Raw genomic sequence first — 23344 nt, forward strand, 5'->3', positions numbered from 1 at the left:
TGATTAGTTATCCCCATTTTGTGACTGTAAGGTATCACGGGCGCTTCTTTAAGTTGAATTGACTTTTACTGGAAATGTATTTTTTATCACAAACAAGACTATCTGTTCTTAATTTTATCATGAAACCTTTGTTTTTTTGTTTTTCATTTTTCTAAAATGCACTCTTGTTTTTATTTGTTGTGACGTGAAAAAACAGTGATCCCTTCATTTTGGTTTTGTGGCGCCAACAGGTCGGCCATTACGATTTTCCCACAGAGGACGGACGGCAAACGCGATTTCCGGGTTTGGAACTCGCAATTTATTCGCTACGCCGGCTATAAGCAACCCGACGGAAGCGTCTTGGGGGACCCCGCTAACATCGAGTTCACGGAGGTAACCAACATTTTCTTCTAAAACATGATTTTATTCGTTAATTTCTCTAAATATTCTCCTTACTAACCTGTAGTAATGATCAATACCGGGAGTCGCCATTTTGTTTTAAGTTTTCACAACTGCTGATACCCATGTCAGTTTCCCCTTTCTGGCAGAAATTCGAGAATTCAAAATTCAATTATTAACGAAAAATTCTACAACAATATTAGCCATTTTTTGTAGTGGGAGCTAATTTTCTAAACCAGTATCGAGCTAATGGATAAGTACAAAACAATACATAGTAACGAAGTGCTATTAAGTCGATGCTAATGACGCTGCCCAACTTACGAATAAGATAGGTTCCGGACGATCGTTCGTAAGTAGCTTCGGTGCTATATTTTGTATGGAATGTATGTTAAAGGTTGATATAAGTAACCTGGCTTGTTTTGAAACTGAAAAAAATAATAAAATTTAATAAAATAATATGCCCCATAACGTTATAAAGCAGGCTGAATGATAAAAGCATAGTACTAAAAAAACAAGATACACATTCTGTGGTCTGTGAAGCCATTTTAGACTTCTTGTGATTAAGGGCGTCACAAATAAACACGATTTGACTTGAATTAACGACGACATGCTAATGACTACAAGCTAACAAGTAGATGCTAATGATGACATGCTAACGAGTAAGTGATAACAATTGCTCAAGGACTACATCCTAACGATGAGATGCTAACAAGTAGATGCCAACGATGACATGCTTATGACTACAAGCTAATAAATAGATGATAATGGCAACTAGATACCAACAAGTAAGTGCTAACAATTGCACAAGGACTACATCCTAACGATTTGATGCTAACAAGTAGATGAAATGAAATGAAATGATCTGCATTTATATAGCGCTTTTCAAGTCAAGACCATAGCGCTTTACAGTGTGCTTCACATTTCCCAATAGCGGCCGTGCAGCCATGTAAGGCGCTAACCTGCTTATTGGGGGTATTAGGGGTTCAGTGTCTTACCCAAGGACACTTCGACATGTAACACGGAGGAGCCGGGATTCGAACTGCGATCTCTTGATCCCAAGACGAGCGCTCTACCTCCTGAGCCACTGCCGCCCCCATCCCAACGACGACATGCTTATGACTACAAGCTAATAAATAGATGCTAATGGCGACTAGATTCTAACGAGGAAGTGCTAACAATTGCACAAGGAATACATCCTAACGATGAGATGCTAACAAGTAGATGCCAACGACGACATGCTAAGGACTACAAGCTAACAAGTAGATGCCAACCACTAGATGGTAACGACTAGATGTTAACAAGTAAATGCTAACGACCACATGCTAATGACTACAAGCTAACAAGTAGATGCTAATGACGACTTTGCTAACGACTAGATGTTAACATACCAGCTCAGTAGCCTAGATGGTAGCGTGCCCGCTTTGAGACTGGGAGGTCGCTGGTTCGCGCCTCGGCCGAGACATACCTAATTGGTATAATGGCGGCGCCCTCTGGCTGCGGCTGCATCGACTCGCTACAACGGGTCAGGTGTATCGACATTTCGTTCTGTGTACATTGTTACAAAGAATGACAATACAAAGGAAATTATTATTATTAATTATTATTATTATCTAGATGTTAACGAGTAAGTGCTAACAATTTCACAAGGACTACATCCTAACGATTAGATGCAAACTATCAGATGCTAACAAGTAGATCCCAACGACGACATGCGTATGACTACAAGCTAATAATTAGATGCAAACCTCTCGATGGTAACGACTAGATGCTAAGGAATAAATGCTAACGACCACATGCTCATGACTACAACCTCGTAAGTAGATGCTAATGACGACAGGCTAACGACTAGATGCTAACAACTAGATGCCAACGAGTAAGTGCTCACAATTGCACAAGGACTACATCCTAACGATTGGATGCAAACGAGCAGATGATAACAAGTAGATCGCAACAACGACATGCTTATGACTACAAGCTAATAAGTAGATGCTAATGACAACATGCTAATGACTCCAAGCTAACAAATAGATGTTAATGACAACACACTAACAACTAGGTGCTAACAACTAGGTGCTAACAACTAGGTGCTAAAGACTCGGCGCTAACGACTAGGCACTATCGACCAGATGCTAACGACTGCATAGGGACTACATCCTAACGATTAAATGCAAACAATCAGATGCTATCAAGTAGATCCCAAATCCACATGCTAAGGACGACAAGCTAACAAGTTGATGGTAACTACTACATGGTAACGACTAGATGCTAACGAGTTAATGCTAACGACCACATGCTAATGACTACAAGCTGAGAAGTAGATGCTAATGACGACAGGCTAACTACTAGATGCTTATAACTAGATGCTAACGGGGAAATGCTAACGACTACATATGAGCTACATCCTAACGATTAGATGCAAAGGATCAGATGCTAACAAGTACATCCTAACGACAACATGCTAATGATGACAAGCTAACAAGTAAATGCTAACTACGACATGTGAATAACTAGATGCTAACAATAACATGCTAACGACTAGATGCTAGCAAGTAAATTCTAACGACTGTATTCTCAGGCTAAATTTTAACCAGCTGATGCAAACAAGTAGATCACGCTAATGACTTAATGCTAACTAGTAGATGCTAATAAACCACTGTAATTGTTTAGTTTTTATTGTTTGTTTTTTAGATTTGCATGCAACTGGGCTGGAAAGCGCCTAAGGGTCGCTTCGACGTTTTGCCGCTGCTGCTGCAAGCTAACGGCAACGACCCGGAACTGTTCGAGTTGCCCGAAGATTTAGTCCTGGAAGTCCCCATCGCCCACCCCAAGTGAGTCGCTAGCAGCAAACCGTCTTGCTAACAACCTTTCCGATTGCTCGCCCGACCTTCAAAAACCGTCTTTTCAGAGGCCCATGTAAGCACCCACACAGACTGCCAACGGCAAACGTTATTGTGTTGGCGGGTTTCACTGTTAGCATTCCCGACACAACGTTTTGGTTTTGGTTTTAATTTCCCACCTATTATGAGTCGGCAACTGGCCCGGTAGACATCGGGCGCTACGATTGGCTAATTAAAGCTAATGCTACTTTTGGCTGGAAGCGGCTGAGCGATTGGCTGGCTGGAACACGCACACAAAAAAATGAAATGTCTGGTCTCACAATCTACTATTGCTTTGAGGTACTCCAAAGTACAAAACAGGAACAGTCCAAATAGACTTCCACATTGTTTTAGGCTGTCGGGTGAGTTTGGAAGCAAGGACCGGACTCTCTGGACTGGTTCAAGTTATACCGTCAGCATGGGCTTCAATCTGTCCTAGATTTTTTTATTCCCGTTATGGTAATCCTACTTTATACCAACTCCAACCCTTACCTTAACCCATAATCCTCTGTAACCCTAATCCCTAACCACCTAAATTTAAAGTCTAACTATATACCCATTAAACCCTTACCATAACCCTTAAATCCTAACCCTCTAACCCCCAACAATCTTAACCCTTACCTTTACACCCTAACTCTAAGTCTTAGCCCCTACCCTAACCTATAAAACCGCCTCCCCTTACGCCTTAACCCTTAAGCCAAACTTCTTTTTAACCTTAAATCCTAACCTCCAAAGCCTAACACTAACCCCCTACAATAGCCGTAGACAAAAAAAAAAATCACCATTTCACCTGATGGTGGCAGTAGCTTTTTGGCCACGGTCCTTATTTCTGACATGGCGACTGTAAATAAAAAAATGAAAGTTGACTGTGAGGGCCACTGATTCTAGGACAAAGCGAAACACCAACAGTAAGTCCTCCTTGATTTTGCTCCAGTTTGACTGTTGTTATTATTTTTGTGAGCCAAGTTGGTTTTTGTTACTTATAGCCGTTTAATATTGCCGTCTTGGTGATTGCTGTTTTAGTTGAGTTTTGCGATTCACAAAAGTTTGGACTCGGTACAGTCCCTTCTCCGCCATTCCTTGATGTGGTGATTTATGGGTATTGTAGTTGTTCCGTTCAAACATTTGTGGGGAGTTAGGATAAAGGATGAAAAATATAACTATAGTTATAAAAATATATAACTATTTATTTCCCTTTTTTGTTTATTTGGTACTTGAAAATAAATTAAAGTAAAGTATATTTATTGTATTAAAGGATTACAACCTACCTGACTGTCTGAATGACTAAATACTGTTAGTGAATTCAAGAAAGGAAATTAAACCTTTGCTGTTGTCAGGACCTGAACGAAAACAGGACCCAATCGCGTAACGTTTTATTGAAGGAAAGAGGAAGGGCAGCGCCAGCGATGCGGTGCTCGCTAGATGCGGGAAGCAGGTTACTCTGAACGCGGAAGTGGATCTTCCGTGGCGCTGTGATGGCGCTGTCGGGAATGAAAAAGGGTCAGTAGCCGGGACAGGAGAACTCGCATTCCACACAACCTGCCCTGACATTGAATTAAAGCACAGTCAGCGAATATCCCTACTGCATCAAAATGACTACATGTACTTTGTAGTCAATCGTATAAAATCCTTTATAGTCAAATGTATAAAATCCTTTAGAACATTCTACAAAATTTTAACCTTTTAAAATTTCCATCCGATTGATCATTTTGACCATCCCGTGTTATTTTCGATTGTTCTCGATTGTTCTCAGCTCAGGGATGCTGCTGGAAATGTGAATTTCCCTTCGGGGATGAACAAAGTATCTATCTATCTATCTATCTATGGTGGTCCGCTCACAATATACCCTTACCCTAAACCTTGGCAAATTCCGGTCCAGGCAATGTGCCCATTTCCCGTTACTGTCCAGGTACGAATGGTTCAAGGATCTGGACTTAAAGTGGTACGCCCTGCCGGCAGTCTCCAACATGCTCCTGGAGATCGGAGGCCTGGATTTCACCGGTTGCCCCTTCAGCGGCTGGTACATGGGCACAGAGATCGGCGTCAGGGACTTTTGCGACAGTTCCCGCTACAACATCCTGGAGGTGCGCTTTGGACCTTCATGCTTGTCAGAAACCGTCAAAATTAGAACTGCCAGGACTGAGGTTTGGTTTTTTTTTCACAGGATGTGGCCAAGAAGATGTCTTTAGACACCAGGAAGACCTCGTCCCTGTGGAAAGACCAAGCACTGGTGGAGATCAACATTGCCGTCCTCTACAGTTTTCAGGTGCCCCCTCATTTTTCTGGTTCTTCTGTTGACTTCTTCTACCCGTCACAGTAAAGAAGACTTTACCTTCCCACTCAGGTGTGCAAAGTGACCATCGTGGACCACCACTCTGCCACCGAGTCATTCATGAAGCACATGGAGAACGAGTACCGGGTGCGAGGCGGTTGCCCCGGAGACTGGGTGTGGATCGTGCCGCCCATGTCGGGTAGCATCACTCCCGTTTTCCACCAAGAGATGCTCAACTACCGGCTCACGCCTTCCTTCGAGTATCAGGTGGGTCTGTTCTTTCGGACCTTTCTTCAGAAGGTCAAAGAGCCGATACTGTGGACATTGTTTCATTGGCTAACTAAGGTTTGAAGGTATTGGGGGATTGACGGGTCGAAAAACATAGTGACGCAGGGGAAAACCGGCCACTGTGCCCTTTTACTTAAGCCAGGGGTCTCAAACTCAATTGACTTGGGGACCACCTGAGATGGTTTGTGGCTGAGGTTAGGCCAAATTGGGTTTTCCTCCAAAAAGTTCAAATAAAAATGTTCTAATGTTCCCAAATATCGTTTTTTTAGAATTTCCTAGGGAAAATAAGATCTAACAACTAACAATATTATGAATAATTTTCAAAATAAAGTCATCAATCACCTGCTATGGCTGCCCTTAAAGGGACAGTGTATTATCCAGGGACTCCTTGTGCTAAAAAAAATGTCAATCATTAAAAAAAGAATGTTGATTGGAATAATTAGCAAAACTACATGAACTATCATATAAGCATGCACTAAACAAGATATATATGTATTTGACATAACACGAGGCAGCTGAAATCATTATCTTCCTTCTTGCTGCTTTTATTCTTCTTTTTTCTCCTCTTTTTACTCTATCTGTCTTTTTTCCCTTTTCATCTTCTTTTATTCTTTTTTTTCCTTCTTCCTTTTCTTCAGTCTTCCCCTGCTTCTTTATTTCCTCCTTTTTCTTGATGTGTCTTTTTTCTCCAATTTTTTCTTTCCCTTTTTTGCGAAAGTGTGGGCAAAAAGGCAAATGATGAATGGTCTTTTTGAGTCTCTGTAGTTTGTAATATTACTGGTGCTTTGTAGCACAACAGAATACAGCAAAATCTTGGGGTCAAATCATGCACACTGTCCCTTTATCTTGATTATTAAGGCTGGGGCCTCAAACTAGAAAATGGTGAAATGGTCTTTTTGAGTCTCCGTAGTTCGTATTATTACTGGTGCTTTGTAGCACAACACCATCTAGGGGTCAAATCATGCACACTGTCCCTTTAACTTGATTATTAAGGGATGCGATTGACTTGGGCCTTGTTCAATCCAGAACAACAAAGACAACAGACACTAAACTTGATTTACACATGTGGAAGTGGCAGAATCCACACTTTCATTCTCTTTGATTTGCGTTGTATTGTGTTAATCACATTTACCTGACAAGGTTTGTTCATTATTTTATTTTCTTACTTATTTTCCCGTAGGCGGATCCGTGGCACACTTACGTGTGGAAAGGAGTAAACGGGACGCCCACCAAAAAGCGAGCCATCGGATTTAAGAAACTGGCCAAGTGAGCAAAAAAACAGTACTAGCATGTTGTGTTTTGCTAGCGCTTTGTTGGAGTCATCTATGTCAGGTTTTTGGAGACTGTTGCTATGGTAACTTAAAGCTCCACTTATTGCTCTTTATGATACAGGCTACATACACTTAAAACATCATTTTATTTTTTAGAGGATTTTTTTTTTTTTTTTAAGTATTTTTGTGTACTGTTACAATTAATAGTTTTTGGAGGGAAAGCATTTCAGGTTTGGGCAATATATGATTTTCTGTTTACCTGATTTTTTTTTTGCGAGAGAGAGAGAGAGATAGATAGATAAAAAGATAGAGAAAGAGAGAGAGATAAAAAGAGAGGGAGAGAGACAAAGAAAAAAAGACAGGAACTGAGATAAAAGAGACACAGATGTAAAGGGAGAGAGATAAAAAAGAGAGACACAGAGATAAAAAGAGAAAAATTAAAAAAAGAGAGACAGAGTTAGAGGGAAAGATAAAAAAGAGAGACAGAGAAAAAGAGAGAGAGCTAAAAAGAGTGAGATAAAGATAAAAGAGAGAGAAATATTAAAGAGAAAGATAAAAAGAGAAAGGGAGAGACACACAGAGAGAGAGATAAAAAGATAGAAAGGAAGGGAGATAGAAATAGTTAAGGAGAAAAAAAGAGAGGAAGGAAGGAGAGATTAAAAGAAGGAATTGAGGTTATATATTGTTTTTATTGTTTTGTCTGTATTTTTTCTGTTTTTTTCTACATTATTTATCCCATTAGTAATTTTTTGTAGTGTTTTGGAAGATGTTTTTTCCGTTTTTCCAATGTTTTGCTGTTTTCCCGATTTTCCCAAAAATGATCTATTAATTGCTTTTTTTTGCTTTTTTTGTTTTCTGTCTTTCCAATGTCTTATGCTTTACTTTTTTTGAATGTATGATTTGTGTTGTGCTTTAAGCACTCGTTTTCAGCGGCTCGACAGAGCACAGCGACATCTAGTGGGAAAATGATCGAACTTGTCCCTTTGATTTTCATAATAAGGCAGAGTCTTCAAACTATCATCCTGGCAGCCGCAATTGGCCCCCAGTTTGCGAGTTTGAGACCCTTAATATAGATAAAAATAATAAGAATGTCATTCGTATTTATATACTATTTTTAGAGTTCAGTTTTTGCATATAAGAACCGGAGTTGAAGTGTTTTGGGTCCCGGGTTGGGGTTTTCAGGGCGGTGAAGTTCTCGGCCAAGCTGATGGGCGCCGCCATGGCCAAGCGGGTGAAGGCCACCATCTTGTTCGCCACCGAGACCGGAAAGTCTCACGACTACGCCAAGACCCTCTGCGAGATCTTCAAGCACGCCTTTGACGCTAAGGTGCCCGCTCCGTTGCCTGAGCAAAAATCCAAAAAATGCAAATGTTTTTTTTTTTTTTTTCTGAAAAAAACAAGGTGATGTCCATGGACGACTACGACGTGGTGCACCTGGAACACGAGACTCTGGTCCTGGTGGTGACCAGCACCTTCGGGAATGGTGACCCGCCTGAAAATGGGGAGGTACGGATTGTATTTAAGGGAAAAAAAAACACTCAAAAGTATTCACCAAAAAACTCCCAAAAAAAAAAAAAAACAGGGGAAAAGATATGGTAAATGATCTGCATTTCTATAGCGCTTTTCAAGTCAACGAAGACCTCCTAAAGGGCTTTACAATGTGCTTTACACTTACCCATTCACACACACACAATGACAGAGGCGACAGCCATGCAAGGCGCCGATCTGCTTATTTAGGATTCAGTGTCCAAAGACACTTGGAGATATAACACGGTCTCTTGGTTCCCAAGACGAGCGCTCTACCTCCTGAGCTAATGCCGCCTTATCAAAATGGAAAAAAATATTCTGAAATACAATTCTAATCAACACAAAAAACTGAAAAACTGATAGAATATATATATTTATCAAACTCAAAACCCAAAAACTGGAAAAAAATAAAGAACCTGGAAAAATATAATTAAAATTGAAATAAAGATTTTGTAAAACATTTGTGATGAAAAAAACAAAGAACGATAATAAAAAACATCTGTTTTTGTCAAATTCTCCCAAAAAACGGGGGTGGCAGTCGAAATTATCCGGCAAAAACTGAATACAACTTAAAAAAAAAAAATTTAAAACTGAAATAAAACAATTCAGAATAAAATTTTTGATAAACACACAAAAAAGAAAGACAATTCAAAAAAACTGTTTCCACAAAAAAATGAAAATGAGGAAAAAGTATTCGGGACAAAAACCATTCTGGGAAAACATTTTTGCTAAACACAAAAAACAGAATAATATATATTTTTTAAAAAGTTATTCATCAAATTCTCAAAAAACTGAAAAACAATAAAATTTTACAAACTGAAAAAAACACATTCTGAAAAACGTTTCCGAAAAACACACAAAATACGGTAAAAAGAAAAAAAATATATATATATTAATTTCGTTACAAAAAAGGGGGAAAACGGAAAAGAAAAAAGAAAATTTAGAAAAATAAAATGAAAAAAATATATATCCCCAAAACCAGAAAACAAATCTTATGGGGGGAAAAAAATACCCAAACCAGAATTCTTTAATTATAATTCACCATTTTAAAATAAAATTGAAAAAAGAAACTGGAAAAAAAACCCTGAGTATAGGAAAACTACATTTTATTATAAACAGAAAAAAATATTTAAAAATATTCTACATACGAGAAAAAACAGAAGTGTTTTTCCAAATTCAGAAAATTCTTGCCAACAAAAAAAAAGGTTCCATTATTCAGAAAAAAGAAAAAAAAACGTTTTGAAAAAAACTGGATTAAAAAATAAAAAGCAATTTTGTTTTTCTTTTATAGAAATTCGGAGCAGCGCTCATGGAGATGCGCCACCCAACGTCCAACACGGAAGACCGCAAGTAGGTTTTCTTCCGTTTTCTTCTTCTTTAGTCGAAATGAGTGGGCGGACCCAAGTGCAATGGGCGGAGCTAATTGCCTTTTTTCTTTTTTTTAAGGAGCTACAAAGTTCGCTTTAATAGCGTGTCTTCCTACTCGGACACCAGGAAGTCGTCCAGCGACGAGCCCGAGGCTAAAGTCAACTTCGAGAGCACGGGACCACTGGCTAACGTCAGGTAGGAACAAAGTAAAAAACAGGATGTCGCTTGCATTCACTCCAAAAACATTTTGAATGTAGGAACACAATTTTAAAAAAAGTTAAAAAGAATGAAGTCAATTGCATTTGCTCCAAAAAATATTTTTAATCAGGAACGAAATAAAAAAACATAACCAAAAGAAGGAAGTTGATTGTATTCACTCCAAAAAACCTTTTTAAGGTAGAACCAAAATAAAACCCCAAAAAAATTAAAAAAGAAGGAATTCTATTGCATTCACCCCAATTTTTTTAAGTAGGAACAAAATAAAAAAACATAAACAAAAGAAGGAAGTCAATTGCATTCACTCCTAAAAACTTTTTCAAGGTAGGAACAGAATAAAAAAAATGAATTTAAAAAAGAATTAATTCAATTGCATTTGCTTCCCAAAAAAACATTTTTAAGTAGGAACAAAATAGAAAACATAAACAAAAGAAGGAAGTCAATTGCATTCACTACCAAAAAGCTTTTTAAGGCAGAAACAAAAGAAAACAAAAAAAAATGAAGGACGTCAATTGCATTCGCTTCCCCAAAAATATTTTTAAGTAGGAACAAAATAAAAAACATAAAAAAAAGAAGGAAATCAATTGTATTCTCTCAAAAAAAACCTTTTTAAGCTAGAAACAAAATAAAACCAAAAAATAAGGAAGTCAATTGCATTCACTTCAAAAACCTTTTGAAAGTAGGAACAGAATTTAAAAAAAAATAAACGATTTAAAAAAGAAGGAATTGAATTGCATTCGTTCCCCCAAAATGTTTTTGAAGGTAGGATCAAAATAAAAAACAATTTAAAAAAATGAAGTCAATCACATTCACTCTAAAACTATTTGTAGAGTAGGAACAAAATAATAAGAAATAAATATAAAGGATATCAATTACAAGGTAGGAACAAAATAAAAAACGAAAACAAAGGCAGTCGATCACATTTACCTCAAAAACCTCTTGGAGTTAGGATCAAAATATAAAACACAATTAAAAAAGGATTGCGATCACATTCACTCTAAAACCCTTTTTAAGGTAGGAACAAAACAAATATGAATTTTAAAAAAATAAAAAAAAATAAAAAGGAAGTCCTTGCATTCACTCCAAAAAAATTACAAAAAAATTAAAAAGAAAGAAATCAATTGCATTCACTTCCCCAAAAACCTTTTAAGGAGGCAACAAAATGAAAAACAAAAACAAAGGAAGTCAATTACATTTACTCCAAAACCTTTTTTTAAGGTTGGAACAAAATAAAAAACAAAACAAAAGAGGTCAATTGCATTCATAATTGTAAAAGACAAAAAGAATGACAGAAGACAAAAAGATGGAGAGAGAAAGAGAGAATGAGCGTGTGAGAGAAACGGAGAGAGAAAGTGAGAAAAAGAGAGAGAGAATGTGAGAAAATGGGAAAAGCAAAAGTGAGAAAGAGAAAAGAGTGAGAAATAAAAAAGGAGGGAAAGAGAGGGGGAGAGAAAGGAAGAGCAAAAGGAAAGAGATTTAGCGAGAGAGGCAGATAGAGGGGAAAGTAAGAAAGAGAGTAATAGATAGAGTGAAAGGGAGAAAGAGGAAGAAAAAGATAGGTAGAGGGAGAGAAAAAAAGAGAGAAATACCTCGACAGTTGTTTTGGAACGTTGCCTGGTTTCGGCGACATCAAATAGACATATTTAAAACTGTAGCTCATTTTTCTCTTGCGCTTCTCTCAGTGTTGTCTTGCAGGCCGGATTAAAACCCTCGGCTAACGGGCTTCCTTTTTTTTTACAGAATGATTTTTTTTGTAACACTGTACAGGCACCAAATATGACACACTGTCCCTTTAAAAAAAATTAACGGGTGCGGAAAAGCTTCCTCTTTGGGCTTGGTGTTGGCGTCGGTGTGGGTGCTGAGGGTGACTGCCTACCGCCAATAATACTTCCTTTCATGTTTTGTTCAGTTGGAATTAGTGTTATAGCAATATCTTGATTCTATCTTTTGTTCTGTGGAAAGTTAGTTAATGTTCCAAAGTATAATGTGGCATTTCCTATATGCTTTGCTTCGTTGGAATTAGTCTGTTTCCTCCTCCTTCCTTGTTTTGTTCAGTTTGAGTCACTAAATGTTACAACATAACATTTGTCCTCTCCTTTTGTGTTTTGTCCAGTTACTTTGAGTTCCTGCATATCCTGCGTTGCATTCTGTGTTTTATAGTGAGTTTTCCAACCTTTTCCTCCCCCTTTCTTGTTTTGTTCAGTCGGCGTTAATGCTTTGTTTCGTTGGCATTAGTGTTTCAAAATAGCCTTTTTGTCTTTCATGTTTTATTCAGTTGTAGTTATTTAGTGTTCCACCCTAACCCTTGTCCACCCCTTTCATTTTTTTTGTAAGTTAATGGTCCAGCATATCCTGTTATCCATGTTTTGTTTAGTTAGTCTTTCAACATATCATGTTTCACTTTCACTTAATGTTTTGTTCAGTTAGTGTTTAAACATCCTGTTTTCTCTATTTCATGGTTTCTTCAGTTGGAATTGGTGTTCCACCATAACGTGTGTTTTATTCCTTTCATGTTTTGTTCTGTTGGAGTATGTGTTCCAATATATCCTGTTTTCATCCTTTCATGTTTTTGTTCTGTAGGAAATAGTTTGACAACAAAACCTGTATTGTCCCACTTTTATGTTTTGTTCAGTTAAGTAAAAAAACTTATGTTTACTGAAAGCTTATAAGTGTTCTTGCAAATCCTGTGTTGACTCACTTTCATGTTTTGTTCAGTTAGAGCTAGTAAGTTTTTCACTCACAAGTGGATATAACTGCTGTGTAAGGTTGAAAAACTATCTACATCTAACAGAAAAGAACATGAAAGGAAAGAGCACGGGATAGGTTGGAACACTAACTAGCCCTAAGTTAACGAAACAAGAACGTAAAGGAGTGTCGAATTTATATATATACTCGCATGTATATAGAACAACAACATTGTATTCCAACACCAACCAGTTCTAACAAAACAAAACATGAAAGGAAGACCCTTAACTATAATGAAAACGCATGAACTAGTTTTATAATGAAGCATGTTTAAAAACTGTGGATGGGGGGGAATAAAGGTTCCTTTTTTCATGGTGTGACAATGATGGTAGAGGGCGCTGTGGTGGGTGTTAACAATCAAAACAGGAAGTGGCTAATGCTAGTTTTTAGCCGTTGCTCCATCCGACCGGCCCTTATCCGTCCATTCGTCCGACCGCAACATCTGCTTGTGAAACGCAGCCCCCGCCCGACGACCGTTGCCGGCTACAACAAAGACGCTCAGGCTCCGCCCACCCGCAAAGCACCCAAACCACTCAAGTAATGTACCTGGGGCAGGGGCGGGACTACCTGAAAAAATTAGAATAACGTAATAAACTGTTCTGAGAAACTATCTGTGACTTATCATCAAATCTCCTTCCAAGACACTTGAGCTGATTCAACCAAGCCTTCTTTCATCTCCAGCCCCATTTCCTTATAGACGACTGTGCTTTGACTAATAATCGAACCTCCTTCAAGGCACATAAGCCGAGTCAACCAAGTCATCCTTCATGTGTGTCCCATTTCCTTCCAGACCATTGTGCGTTGACGCTAGCGTCATTATGCCTTGAAATACAAAACACCTCCCAACCCACTTGAGCTGAGTCAACCGAGCCTTCTTTTATCTCCAGCCAGCATGTCCCATTAGCTTTCAGACAATATGTGCGTTGACTTGAGCATCATTTTGAGCAGAAATCAAATCTCCTTCCACCCACTTGAGCTGAGTTCATCAAAGCTTCTTTCATCTCCATCCAGCATGTCTCTTTTCCTTCCTGACAATCATGTCATGATTTCACTGTCATTTTGGCTCAAAATCAAATGCCTTTTTTACATCTCAGCCATTGTGTCTCATTTTATTCTGGAGGTCATTTGACCAACAATTACCATGCTTCACATCACACTACACTAGAATATGCTCTCCTTCCATGCTACTTGAGCTGAGTCAACCAAGCCTTCTTTTGTCTCCAGCCGGCGTGTCCTATCACCATTCAGACGATATTTGCGTTGACTTCAGCATCATTTTAAACAGCAATCCAGATCTTCTGAGCCCCTGAATCGATCAAGCCTAATTTTCATCTCCAGCCAGGAAGTTTCATTTCTTTCTGGACAACCGTGTGTTGACTCGGGCATCATTTCGACTACTATTAAGATCTCCTTCTATGGCACTTAAACTGAGTCACTGAAGCCTTCTTTCATCTCTGGACAGCGTGTCCATTTTCCCTCTGGAGGTTATCGGACTGACTTAATACAAATATTCTCATGTGAATCAGTCCTGAACACCTGTCTGAGGGAAGGGGCCAAGACTCCCTTGTTAACTCCCCCTTGTGTGGGTTGTGTGTGTGTTTCTGTAGGTTCTCTGTGTTCGGGTTGGGGTCTCGGGCGTACCCCCACTTCTGCGCCTTCGCCCACGCGGTGGACACGCTATTTGAGGAGTTGGGTGGCGAGCGCATCCTACGCATGGGGGAGGGCGACGAACTCTGCGGACAGGAGGAGTCTTTCCGGACCTGGGCCAAGAAGGTCTTCAAGGTGAGGGACCCACACCGATGTTTCCTTCTAAGCTTGCACGAGCAGGGGCGGTATTTTCACCGTGACACATGGGGGGGCGGCATGTGAGTTTTTATTATGGTAGACAAAATCGTTCAACATAAAAGGAAATCGTACATGGCTTTGTTTTTCTCCCCGTTGCAAAGAAAAGATGAGAAAAACTTGCGATATTCAATATTCTCAATTATACAATATACTCCAATATACATAAAGAAGTAACCCCCCTAAACATACAAGCCTCTGAAATAGCAAAACATGGAGAAAAAAATAAATATCTAAAAAGGAAGAAGGAAAAAAGGATCATATTAGTAAATTCAATAAAATAATAGATTGATTGATAGATACTTTATTCATCCCCGTAGGGAAATTCCCACTTCCAGCAGTATCCTTCTGTTGAAAAATAAAATGATAAAAGATATAGAATACAAAAATACCCAATATAACGTGTTGATATAGAGTATTTGAATAGTGCTACGGAAAATACACACTGTCATAAAAATAGGGTAATATGCAAATGTGGGGGTGGGGTTTAATGTGGGCTTTTACTCCCCCGGGTGGAGTTAAAGAGCCTCATGGCACGAGAAAGAAATGATCTCCTCATTCTGTCTGTGGAACAAGAGGGAGGATTCACTACTATACAGAAAATGACTTGGCAACTTTTTTCTTCCAAATAAGGTAAATTATTCATGACTTTGAAAATACAGTCTGGGAATTTTTATAAACTGTGTGAAATGGAGGCGACTGGCGTCGCTGTCATCGGTATTCATCACGAAACCGAGCAGATTGCTTATGACGATATTATCGGTGAGTTTGCATCAAGAAAGGTCAGTTTTTAGTTTGTTTTCCTTTTAATGATACAACTACATTTACTTTAGTGTCTTTTCAAATGTGTGTGATTGTGATTGCCCCACAGCTCAGCCAGTGAATATCTTTTGCATTTAAATGTAATTTGTATTTGATTGTACAAAATCCTTTATAGACAAATGTATAAAATCCTTCAGGAGTAACAGAATGCATGTAACGGCGTTACGTGATCAGGATCCATCCATCCATTGTCTGCACCGTTTATCCTCAGTTGGGTCGCGGGGGTGCTGGAGCCCATCCCAGCTATCTTAGGGCAGTGGGCAGGGGACACCCTCAACTGCTTGGGGACAAAGAGACGGACAACTCAATCACTCATTCACACCTAGGGACAATTTGGACCTGACATGCATGATTTTGGAATGTGGGAGGAAACCAGCGTGCCCGGAGGAAACCCACGCAGGCACGGGGCGAACATGCAAACTCCGCACAGGAAGGCTGATAGCTGGATTTGAACCCATAATCTCAGAACTCAAAACTCCCGCGGTAATGTCCGGCCAGCGCGCAGTATAGAAGAAACATAGTCCGCGATCCGATCGGGAAAACTGTAAAAAGTACCCCTTGACGTCTTTTCTTGCTTCTGTTGCCCCCTGCAGGCGGCGTGCGACGTTTTCTGCGTAGGCGACGACGTCAACATCGAGAAGGCCAACCACTCGCTGATCAGCAACCACCGAAGCTGGAAAAAGAGCAAGTTCCGACTCACCTACGCCGCCGAGGCCCCGCCCCTCACCCAGGGTGAGAATCGTAGGGGGGGGGCAATCCATCATCGGGGGGAAAAAAATGGCGGAAGTGACGGGAACCTTGTCTTTTTCAGCGCTTTGCACCATCCACAAGAAGCGAGTTTACGCCGCCAAGATGCTGGAGTCGCAAAACCTGCAGAGTCCCAAATCAAAGTCAGTGTTTTTGAAAGCCCCGCTGTGTGATATTTGACCACTAGATGGCACTGTGTTGTCTAATGCGGGTGGGGGGGTCTCTAAGCTTTTTCAAGGATCGAGCTAACTCTTTGCTACTTATTAGCATTTCTATAGTAACGACTTAGCATCTTATCTATTGGAAAGAGAGAGAGAGAGATAATTTGAGAAGAAAGGGGGGAGAAATAATAACAAGAGAGGGAGAGATTGAGAAGTAAGAGAAAGAAAATAATTAAAAAATGAAAGAGTGAGAAATTGAGAGGAAAGTGAAAATGACAGAGGGAGGGATTTAGATAAAAAAGAGAGAGAAATGATAACAAGAGAGTGAGAGTTTGAGAAAAAAGCGGGAGAAAAAAATAACAAGAAAGGGAGAGATTGAGAGAAATAGAAAATAACTAAAGAGAAAAAAAAGAGTGGGGGAGCGAGAGAGAAAATGAGAGGGAGAAATTGAGAGGAAAGTGAGAAATAAAAGAGAGGGAGGTGTTTAGGTAAAAGAGAGAAAAAATAAGACAGCGAGAGTTTAAGAGGAATGAGGGGGAGAAATAACGAGAGGGAGTGATTGAGAGGTAAGAAAGATAGAATAACTCGAGAGAGAGAAAATAATGAGGGATTGAGAGGAAAGAGAAAATAACGACAGAGGGAGGGATTGAGAGAAAAGAGAGAGAAATGATAATGACAGAGCAAGAGATTTGCCAAAGCGCTCTTCACACAATTTTCAATCTTTGAGTTAAAAAAAGGGGCGGGGCTTAGTCATAGCTCAATTGAGTACGGAAACTGATCAAAATACTTGTTATTTTCCTCCAGTCGCTCGACCATTTTCGTGCGTTTGGACACCAACAAGCAAGAAAAATTGTCCTATCATCCCGGCGACCATCTTGGCGTCTTTGCCGGCAACCACGAGGATTTGGTTTCCGCTCTCATCCACAAGCTGGAGGACGCACCCGACCTCAACCAGATGGTCAAGGTCGAGTTCCTCGAGGAGAGGAGCACCGCCCTAGGTCGGTGACGGATACTCTCGCCTTTCATGTTTGGTTCCGTTAGATGGAATTCTGTGGTCAGCCAGCAGGTGGGGCTGATGACTCACCACCCCCAATTAGTCCCGAAATAGCCTTTTTTGTCTCTGTAATATCAAGAAAGGGGCAATTCTCACAACGAATTGTATTTTTAGCTTTACAATTATCAAATTATCAGTCCAAAAGAAAAATATACACACACACACAAATAAATGATGCAAACTTGGTTTGATTCTAACAAACTATGATTTATTTACGTGTCAAGTCAAGTCATATTTATTTGTTTGGCCCTTAATCACAAAGAGTCTCAAAGGGCTGCACAGATCAAAGACTATTGCAAACTACAGACTATTATGACACATTTCCCTGATCTAATACCTAGAAAGAGAGCCAGAGAGAAGGAGAGAAAAGATAAAGAGAGAAAGAGATAAGGGGAAGGCAAAAGAGAGAGAGAGAGAAAAAGAAATACAAGTACAGTGGCACCTGGCTTTGGCAACATTAAGTGGACATATTTCAACCTGCTGCTTGTTTTTCTCTTGCACTTCCCCCAGCATTGTCTCGCGGGCCGGATCAGTAGGTCTGATCCGGCCCGCGGGCCGCCTGTTTGGCACTCCTGGTTTAGTGTAAAGCCTAGCAATCATTAGAGCTCTCAAAGGAAATGAAATCAAAAGAAGAAAGAACAAAGAACATTGTTGACAAGAGAAACTCGTATTTCTAATTAACAAAAGTGTCAGGACCAGAATGGAAATAGGACCCACTTGCGTGACGTTTACCACAAGTTTTATTGAAAGAGAGAGGAAGGGCTGCGCCCACGATCTGGTGTTCGCTGGGCACGGGAAGCAAGTCGCTCTCGTACTCTAATCTTGACCTTCTGTAGCGAGTGATGGCGGTGTCAGGGGCGGAAAACTGGTCGGTAGCCGGGACTGGGAGAGCAAGACGTGGTCTGAGACTAGTTGTAAGCTAGGACGGGCGAGCAGACATGGTCGGGATCAAACAGGTCGTAGCGGGAGACAAACAGGAGCAAAAAACGGGACAGGCGGGAGTCGGGGTCGAAAAAGGCTTGCCTTGCATAAACGGAGGTTTGCAGACGGACTGACAACAATGGACTAACAGGACTGGGTTCAAATAGTGACAGGGAGCCAATCAGAACCCACGGCAAATGAGCGGGCACAGGTGATTCACATCGGTAAGCATGACAAGAAGAGAAACCATATGGAAAAGTTGGAGTTGTGTTCCCACCTATCCTTTCATGTTTTGTTCAGTGCGAGCTAGTGTTTCAACGTTATGTACCAAACAATATGCGCATATGTGTACAGAAACAGAACGAGGAAGTTTGATAGGATTTTCAGAATAAAGGGCAGTTAAGCAATACAGACTCAACATCCCTGCTATATTATTAATCAAAACCAGATTTAAATGACCAAAACATGAAAGTCAGACACTGTTGCCAATAGACCCTAACTTTAATATAAATCTTTTTGACGTCATCTTATTCAGACATCAAAGAGTAAAATTTCACCGCGAGCGCTAAAACAACACGACAGTCTTGTATTTAATATTGAAATTTCTGACCTTTCAGTGCATTTTCATTTTCCTGGAGGCAAAAAAAATAATTGGACCGTCGCGGGGGGGAAAAAAACTCTTGCCGCATATTAATCATTTCAGTTGGCATTCCAAAGAAGAAAAAACACTTGATATTCCGATATAGGTGAATGAATGATCTTTTTTTAGTACAGAGGATTTGTGAGAGGATGAAATCTGTCTATTTGCCCTGGCATTAGCAGCTAGCATTGCAGATGCTAGCATTAGCAGAGAAGATGTTCATCTCAATTGGATCTCGTGACTGATGATTGGAAACGTAGCATTTTTTTAGTACAGATGAATTAGTAAATGATCTGTTTATTCCCCTTCGCATTAGCAGCTAGCATTTCAGATGCTAGCATTAGCAGCTTGCATTTCAGATGCTAGGATTAGCGGATAAGACATTCATTTTAATTGGATCTAGTTACTGATGATTGGGAACGTCAAGTATCATTTTTTAGTACAAATGATTTATTAAATGATCTGTTTATTCCCCTTGCATTACAAATGCTAGCATCGGCAGAGAAGACAGTCATCTTAATTGGACCTAGTTACCAATGATTGGAAACATCAATTAGCATTTTTTTATTGCATAAGATTTATTCAATGTTCTCTTTATTTACTCCTAGCATTAGCAGAGAAGATGTTCATCTCAATTGGATCTCGTGACTGATGATTGGAAACGTAGCATATTCGTACAGATGATTTAGTAAATGATCTGTTTATTCCCCCTACCATTAGCAGCTAGCATTTCAGATGCTAGCATTATCAACTAGCATTTCAGATGCTAGCGTTAGCGGAGAAGACGATCAATTTAATTGGATCTAGTTACTGATAATTGGAAACGTCAAGTAGCATTTTTTCGTTACAAATTTCTTAAATGATCTGTTTATTCCGCCTAGCATTAGCAGCTAGCATTGCCAATGCTAGCATCAGCGGAGTAGACAGTCATCTCAATTGGACCTGGTTACCAATGATTGGAAACATCAATTAGTATGTTTTTAAGTATAGAAGATTTGTTCAATGTTCTCTTTGTTTCCTCCTAGCATTATCAGCTAGCATTTCAGATGCTAGAATTAGCAGAGATGTTCATCTCAATTGGATCTAGTGACTGATGATTGGAAACGTAGCATTTTTTAGGACAGATTGTTTAGTAAATGATCTGTTTATTCCCCCTAGCATTAGCAGCTATCATTTCAGATGCTAGCAATACAAGCTAGCATTTCAGATGCTAGCAATACAAGCTAGCATTTCAGATGCTAGCATTAGCAGAGAAGACAATCATTTTAATTGGATCTAGTTACCTTCTCTTTATTTCCTCCTAGCATTAGCAGCTAACATTTCAGATGCTAGCATTGGCAGAAAGGATATTTCTCTCAATTAGATTTAGGTACTGATGATTGGAAACTTAAAGGAGCTTATTTTAGTACAGATGATTTATTTAATTATATGTTTATTCCCCTTATGCTGAGCAGCTAGCACCACAGATGCTAGCATTAGCAAAAAGGACATTCATGTCAATTAGATTTAGGTACTGATGTTTAGAAATATGTATTTATTTTTATTATTTATTGTTAAAAAACGTATTTACCCCTAGCGTTAGCAACTAGCATTGCAGTTGCTAGCCGCCAGCAACCTGACATCGAACGGGATCTCGTTTTTTCCCCGCAGGCGTGATCAGCAACTGGACCAGCGCTGGTCGCCTCCCGCCCTGCACCATCTTCCAGGCCTTCCAGTACTTCCTGGACATAACCACGCCCCCTAGTCCCGTCTTGCTGCAGCAATTCGCTGCCCTGGCTGCCAATCACAAGCACAAGAAGAGGCTAGAGGTGCTGAGTAAGGTAAGACCCAGAAGGGAGGCAAAGCCTGGCTTAGGTCAGGAGCGGGACTTGGTACTTTTGTCCTTTAGTGGCGGGCGTTGGGATTGCCACAGTTTGGTTTTTGAAGCCTTCAAGAATTTAGGGTTAGTTTGGCGTTAAAAGTGTTAGGGTTAGAGTGAGTTTAGAGAGTTATGGTTCTGTCAGGGTTAGGGATAAAAGATGGGGTTATGGATTTTGTAGGGTGAGGGTTAGAGTGTTAGGGTTAGAGTATTGGGATTAGGGTATGATAATAGGTCAGAGGGTAGGGTTAATTGGCCAGAGTTAGGGTTAAAGGGTTAGGGTAGGGGTAAGTTTAGAGTGATAGGGTCCAAGGGGTTGGAAATAGAGGGTACGGTAAACTTAAGGTAAACGGGCTAGAGTTAGGGTTAGAGTGTTAGGTGTAGGGTTACGGTTAGAATGTTAGGGTTAGGGAGGACAGGTTAAGGTTAGAGTGTTAGGATTAGGGTTTAGGGTATGGTAATAGGTCAGAGGGTAGGGTTAATTGGCCAGAGTTAGGGTTAAAGGGTTCGGGTAGGGGTAAATTTAGAGTGATAGGGTTTAAGGGGTTAGAAATAAAGGATACGGTAAGGTTAAGGTAAGCTGGCTAGAGTTAGGGTTAAAGTGTTAGGTGTAGGGTTACGGTTAGGATGATGGGGTTAGAATGTTAGGGTTAGAGAGGAGAGGTTTAGGTTGGAGTGTTAAGAGTTAAGAGGTCAGGGTTACTGTAGGGTTAGGAGTTAGAGTTACGAATAAAGGATGAACTAAAGGTTCGAGTAGGGTAAGGTGTTAGAGTTTATCTTAATTACGATTAAGGGTTAGAATAAAATTAAAGGGTTATGGTTAGTCAATGGGTAGGTTATGGTTAGATAGTAAGGTTAGGGTTACAGGGTTAGAGGGAAGTGTTAAGGTTAGTAATGGAGTAAGGTGTTGAGAATAGGGGTATAGGGTTTGAGGTTTAGATTATAGTTAGGTTTATACGATTGAAGGGAAATTATCATTTAAGGGGCTGTAGTACATTCATAATCCCAAAGGTGAGAACCACCAGGAAAAGTATGTGTGTGTCTGTGTACGGAGTCAAACTTTGGAACAATTTACAAGACGAGATCAAACAATGTCCAACTATTCATTTGTTTAAATTGAAATACAAAAAAACATTACTGGCGTAATACAGAGATGAAAAAAAAGGGTGATACGAGAGATTGGGAATAGTGCGTCTAGAACTATGATTAACTTTGTTCTTATTGTTGCTATTGTTATATCAAAACTGTTATTATTAATATTATTACTATCGTTGTTATTATCATTGGTGTATTTAATAGGGAAGATGAAGGGGTAGGGAAAACCAGCATCTGCTTCTTACTACCCCTTTTCGAACATATTATGTAACATTATTTTGTTGTTGACTCATTGTTTTTGTCCTGTTTTTATTTTAATGTTCGAATAAAGTTTTCATTCATTCAATGTACAAGGACAATTTTGCCCCAAAGATGAACCGTTAGCATATTAGTTTTCTATTTTTTGTCACAAGTACCATTTTACTCGCAAGCCCTATTTTCGGTTTTGGCTCCAAGACTGCAGATGTCGTTTATTTACTCAGAAACCATTTTCTTTCCTTAAATTGTGCGGACTAAGCCGATACCAAAACCGTCTGCTCTCACTTTCTCATCTCGGCAGCGCCTCCTACGCTTTGCCGGGGGTTGGCGCCCCGTATGAGGGGGGCGGCCGCGTGAGTCACTGTACAAAGAAAATCTGCAAAGGGGGGCCTTCGTCATACAGGGAAAAACTAAATTGGATGTGAACTACCGGTGAACTCCAGTCTGTAAATCACAAACGGCAGCCAACGTCTTTTAACCGTCCCCGAACGGGGGTCCTGTGGCGGTTTCAGGGCCTGCAGGAGTACGAGGAGTGGAAGTGGTTCAACACGCCCACCCTGGTGGAGGTCCTGGAGGAGTTCCCGTCGGTGCAGATTCCATCCACGCTGCTTCTGACCCAGCTGCCTCTGCTGCAGCCCCGATACTACTCCATCAGTTCCTCGCCAGACCTGCACCCCGGCGAGATCCACCTCACCGTTGCCGTGGTCTCCTACCGGACCAAAGGTGGTGGTTTTTCGTCCACTTTCGGGCCCCCTTGGCGGGTTTTGATAACCTTGACTCTCTCCCAGACGGCGAAGGTCCCACCCACCACGGAGTCTGCTCCTCGTGGCTCAACAGGATCGAGAAGGGTGACCTGGTACCCTGTTTTGTGCGAAGGTACGAGCACACTCCTCTGACTCCCGTTGGGTCATTTAATGGGATTATGTTGTCCTGAAACACTGGGCCACTTCTTAACTCTGAAAGTCCAAATTGGGTCTTTCCTTCTAGTTCCAAAAGAATTGATAG

General features: G+C 40.2%; 1 protein-coding gene across 2 annotated transcripts in view; it reads left to right on the forward strand.

Annotated features, from left to right (window-relative positions):
• nos1 (nitric oxide synthase 1 (neuronal)) overlaps positions 1–23344 on the forward strand; it is a 70657-nt gene that overhangs the window by 42296 nt on the left and 5017 nt on the right. The window contains exons 8-25 of one of the 2 annotated variants that reach the window (XM_088336948.1): positions 231–372; positions 3067–3206; positions 5164–5338; positions 5419–5520; positions 5599–5793; positions 6995–7080; positions 8268–8412; positions 8487–8591; positions 9904–9962; positions 10059–10175; positions 13401–13478; positions 14549–14723; positions 16199–16337; positions 16417–16495; positions 17318–17511; positions 20779–20948; positions 22852–23062; positions 23128–23215. In XM_088336948.1, the coding sequence (XP_088193074.1) occupies positions 231–372; positions 3067–3206; positions 5164–5338; positions 5419–5520; positions 5599–5793; positions 6995–7080; positions 8268–8412; positions 8487–8591; positions 9904–9962; positions 10059–10175; positions 13401–13478; positions 14549–14723; positions 16199–16337; positions 16417–16495; positions 17318–17511; positions 20779–20948; positions 22852–23062; positions 23128–23215 (2400 nt within the window). The remainder of the gene's footprint in view (positions 1–230; positions 373–3066; positions 3207–5163; positions 5339–5418; positions 5521–5598; positions 5794–6994; positions 7081–8267; positions 8413–8486; positions 8592–9903; positions 9963–10058; positions 10176–13400; positions 13479–14548; positions 14724–16198; positions 16338–16416; positions 16496–17317; positions 17512–20778; positions 20949–22851; positions 23063–23127; positions 23216–23344) is intronic. The other variant, XM_088336949.1, reaches the window with a different exon arrangement.

This window comes from Urocampus carinirostris, chromosome 5, assembly GCF_059441175.1.
Source record: "Urocampus carinirostris isolate Australia breed hairy pipefish chromosome 5, RoL_Ucar_1.0, whole genome shotgun sequence".
In the NCBI taxonomy this organism is placed as follows: Eukaryota; Metazoa; Chordata; class Actinopteri; order Syngnathiformes; family Syngnathidae; genus Urocampus; species Urocampus carinirostris.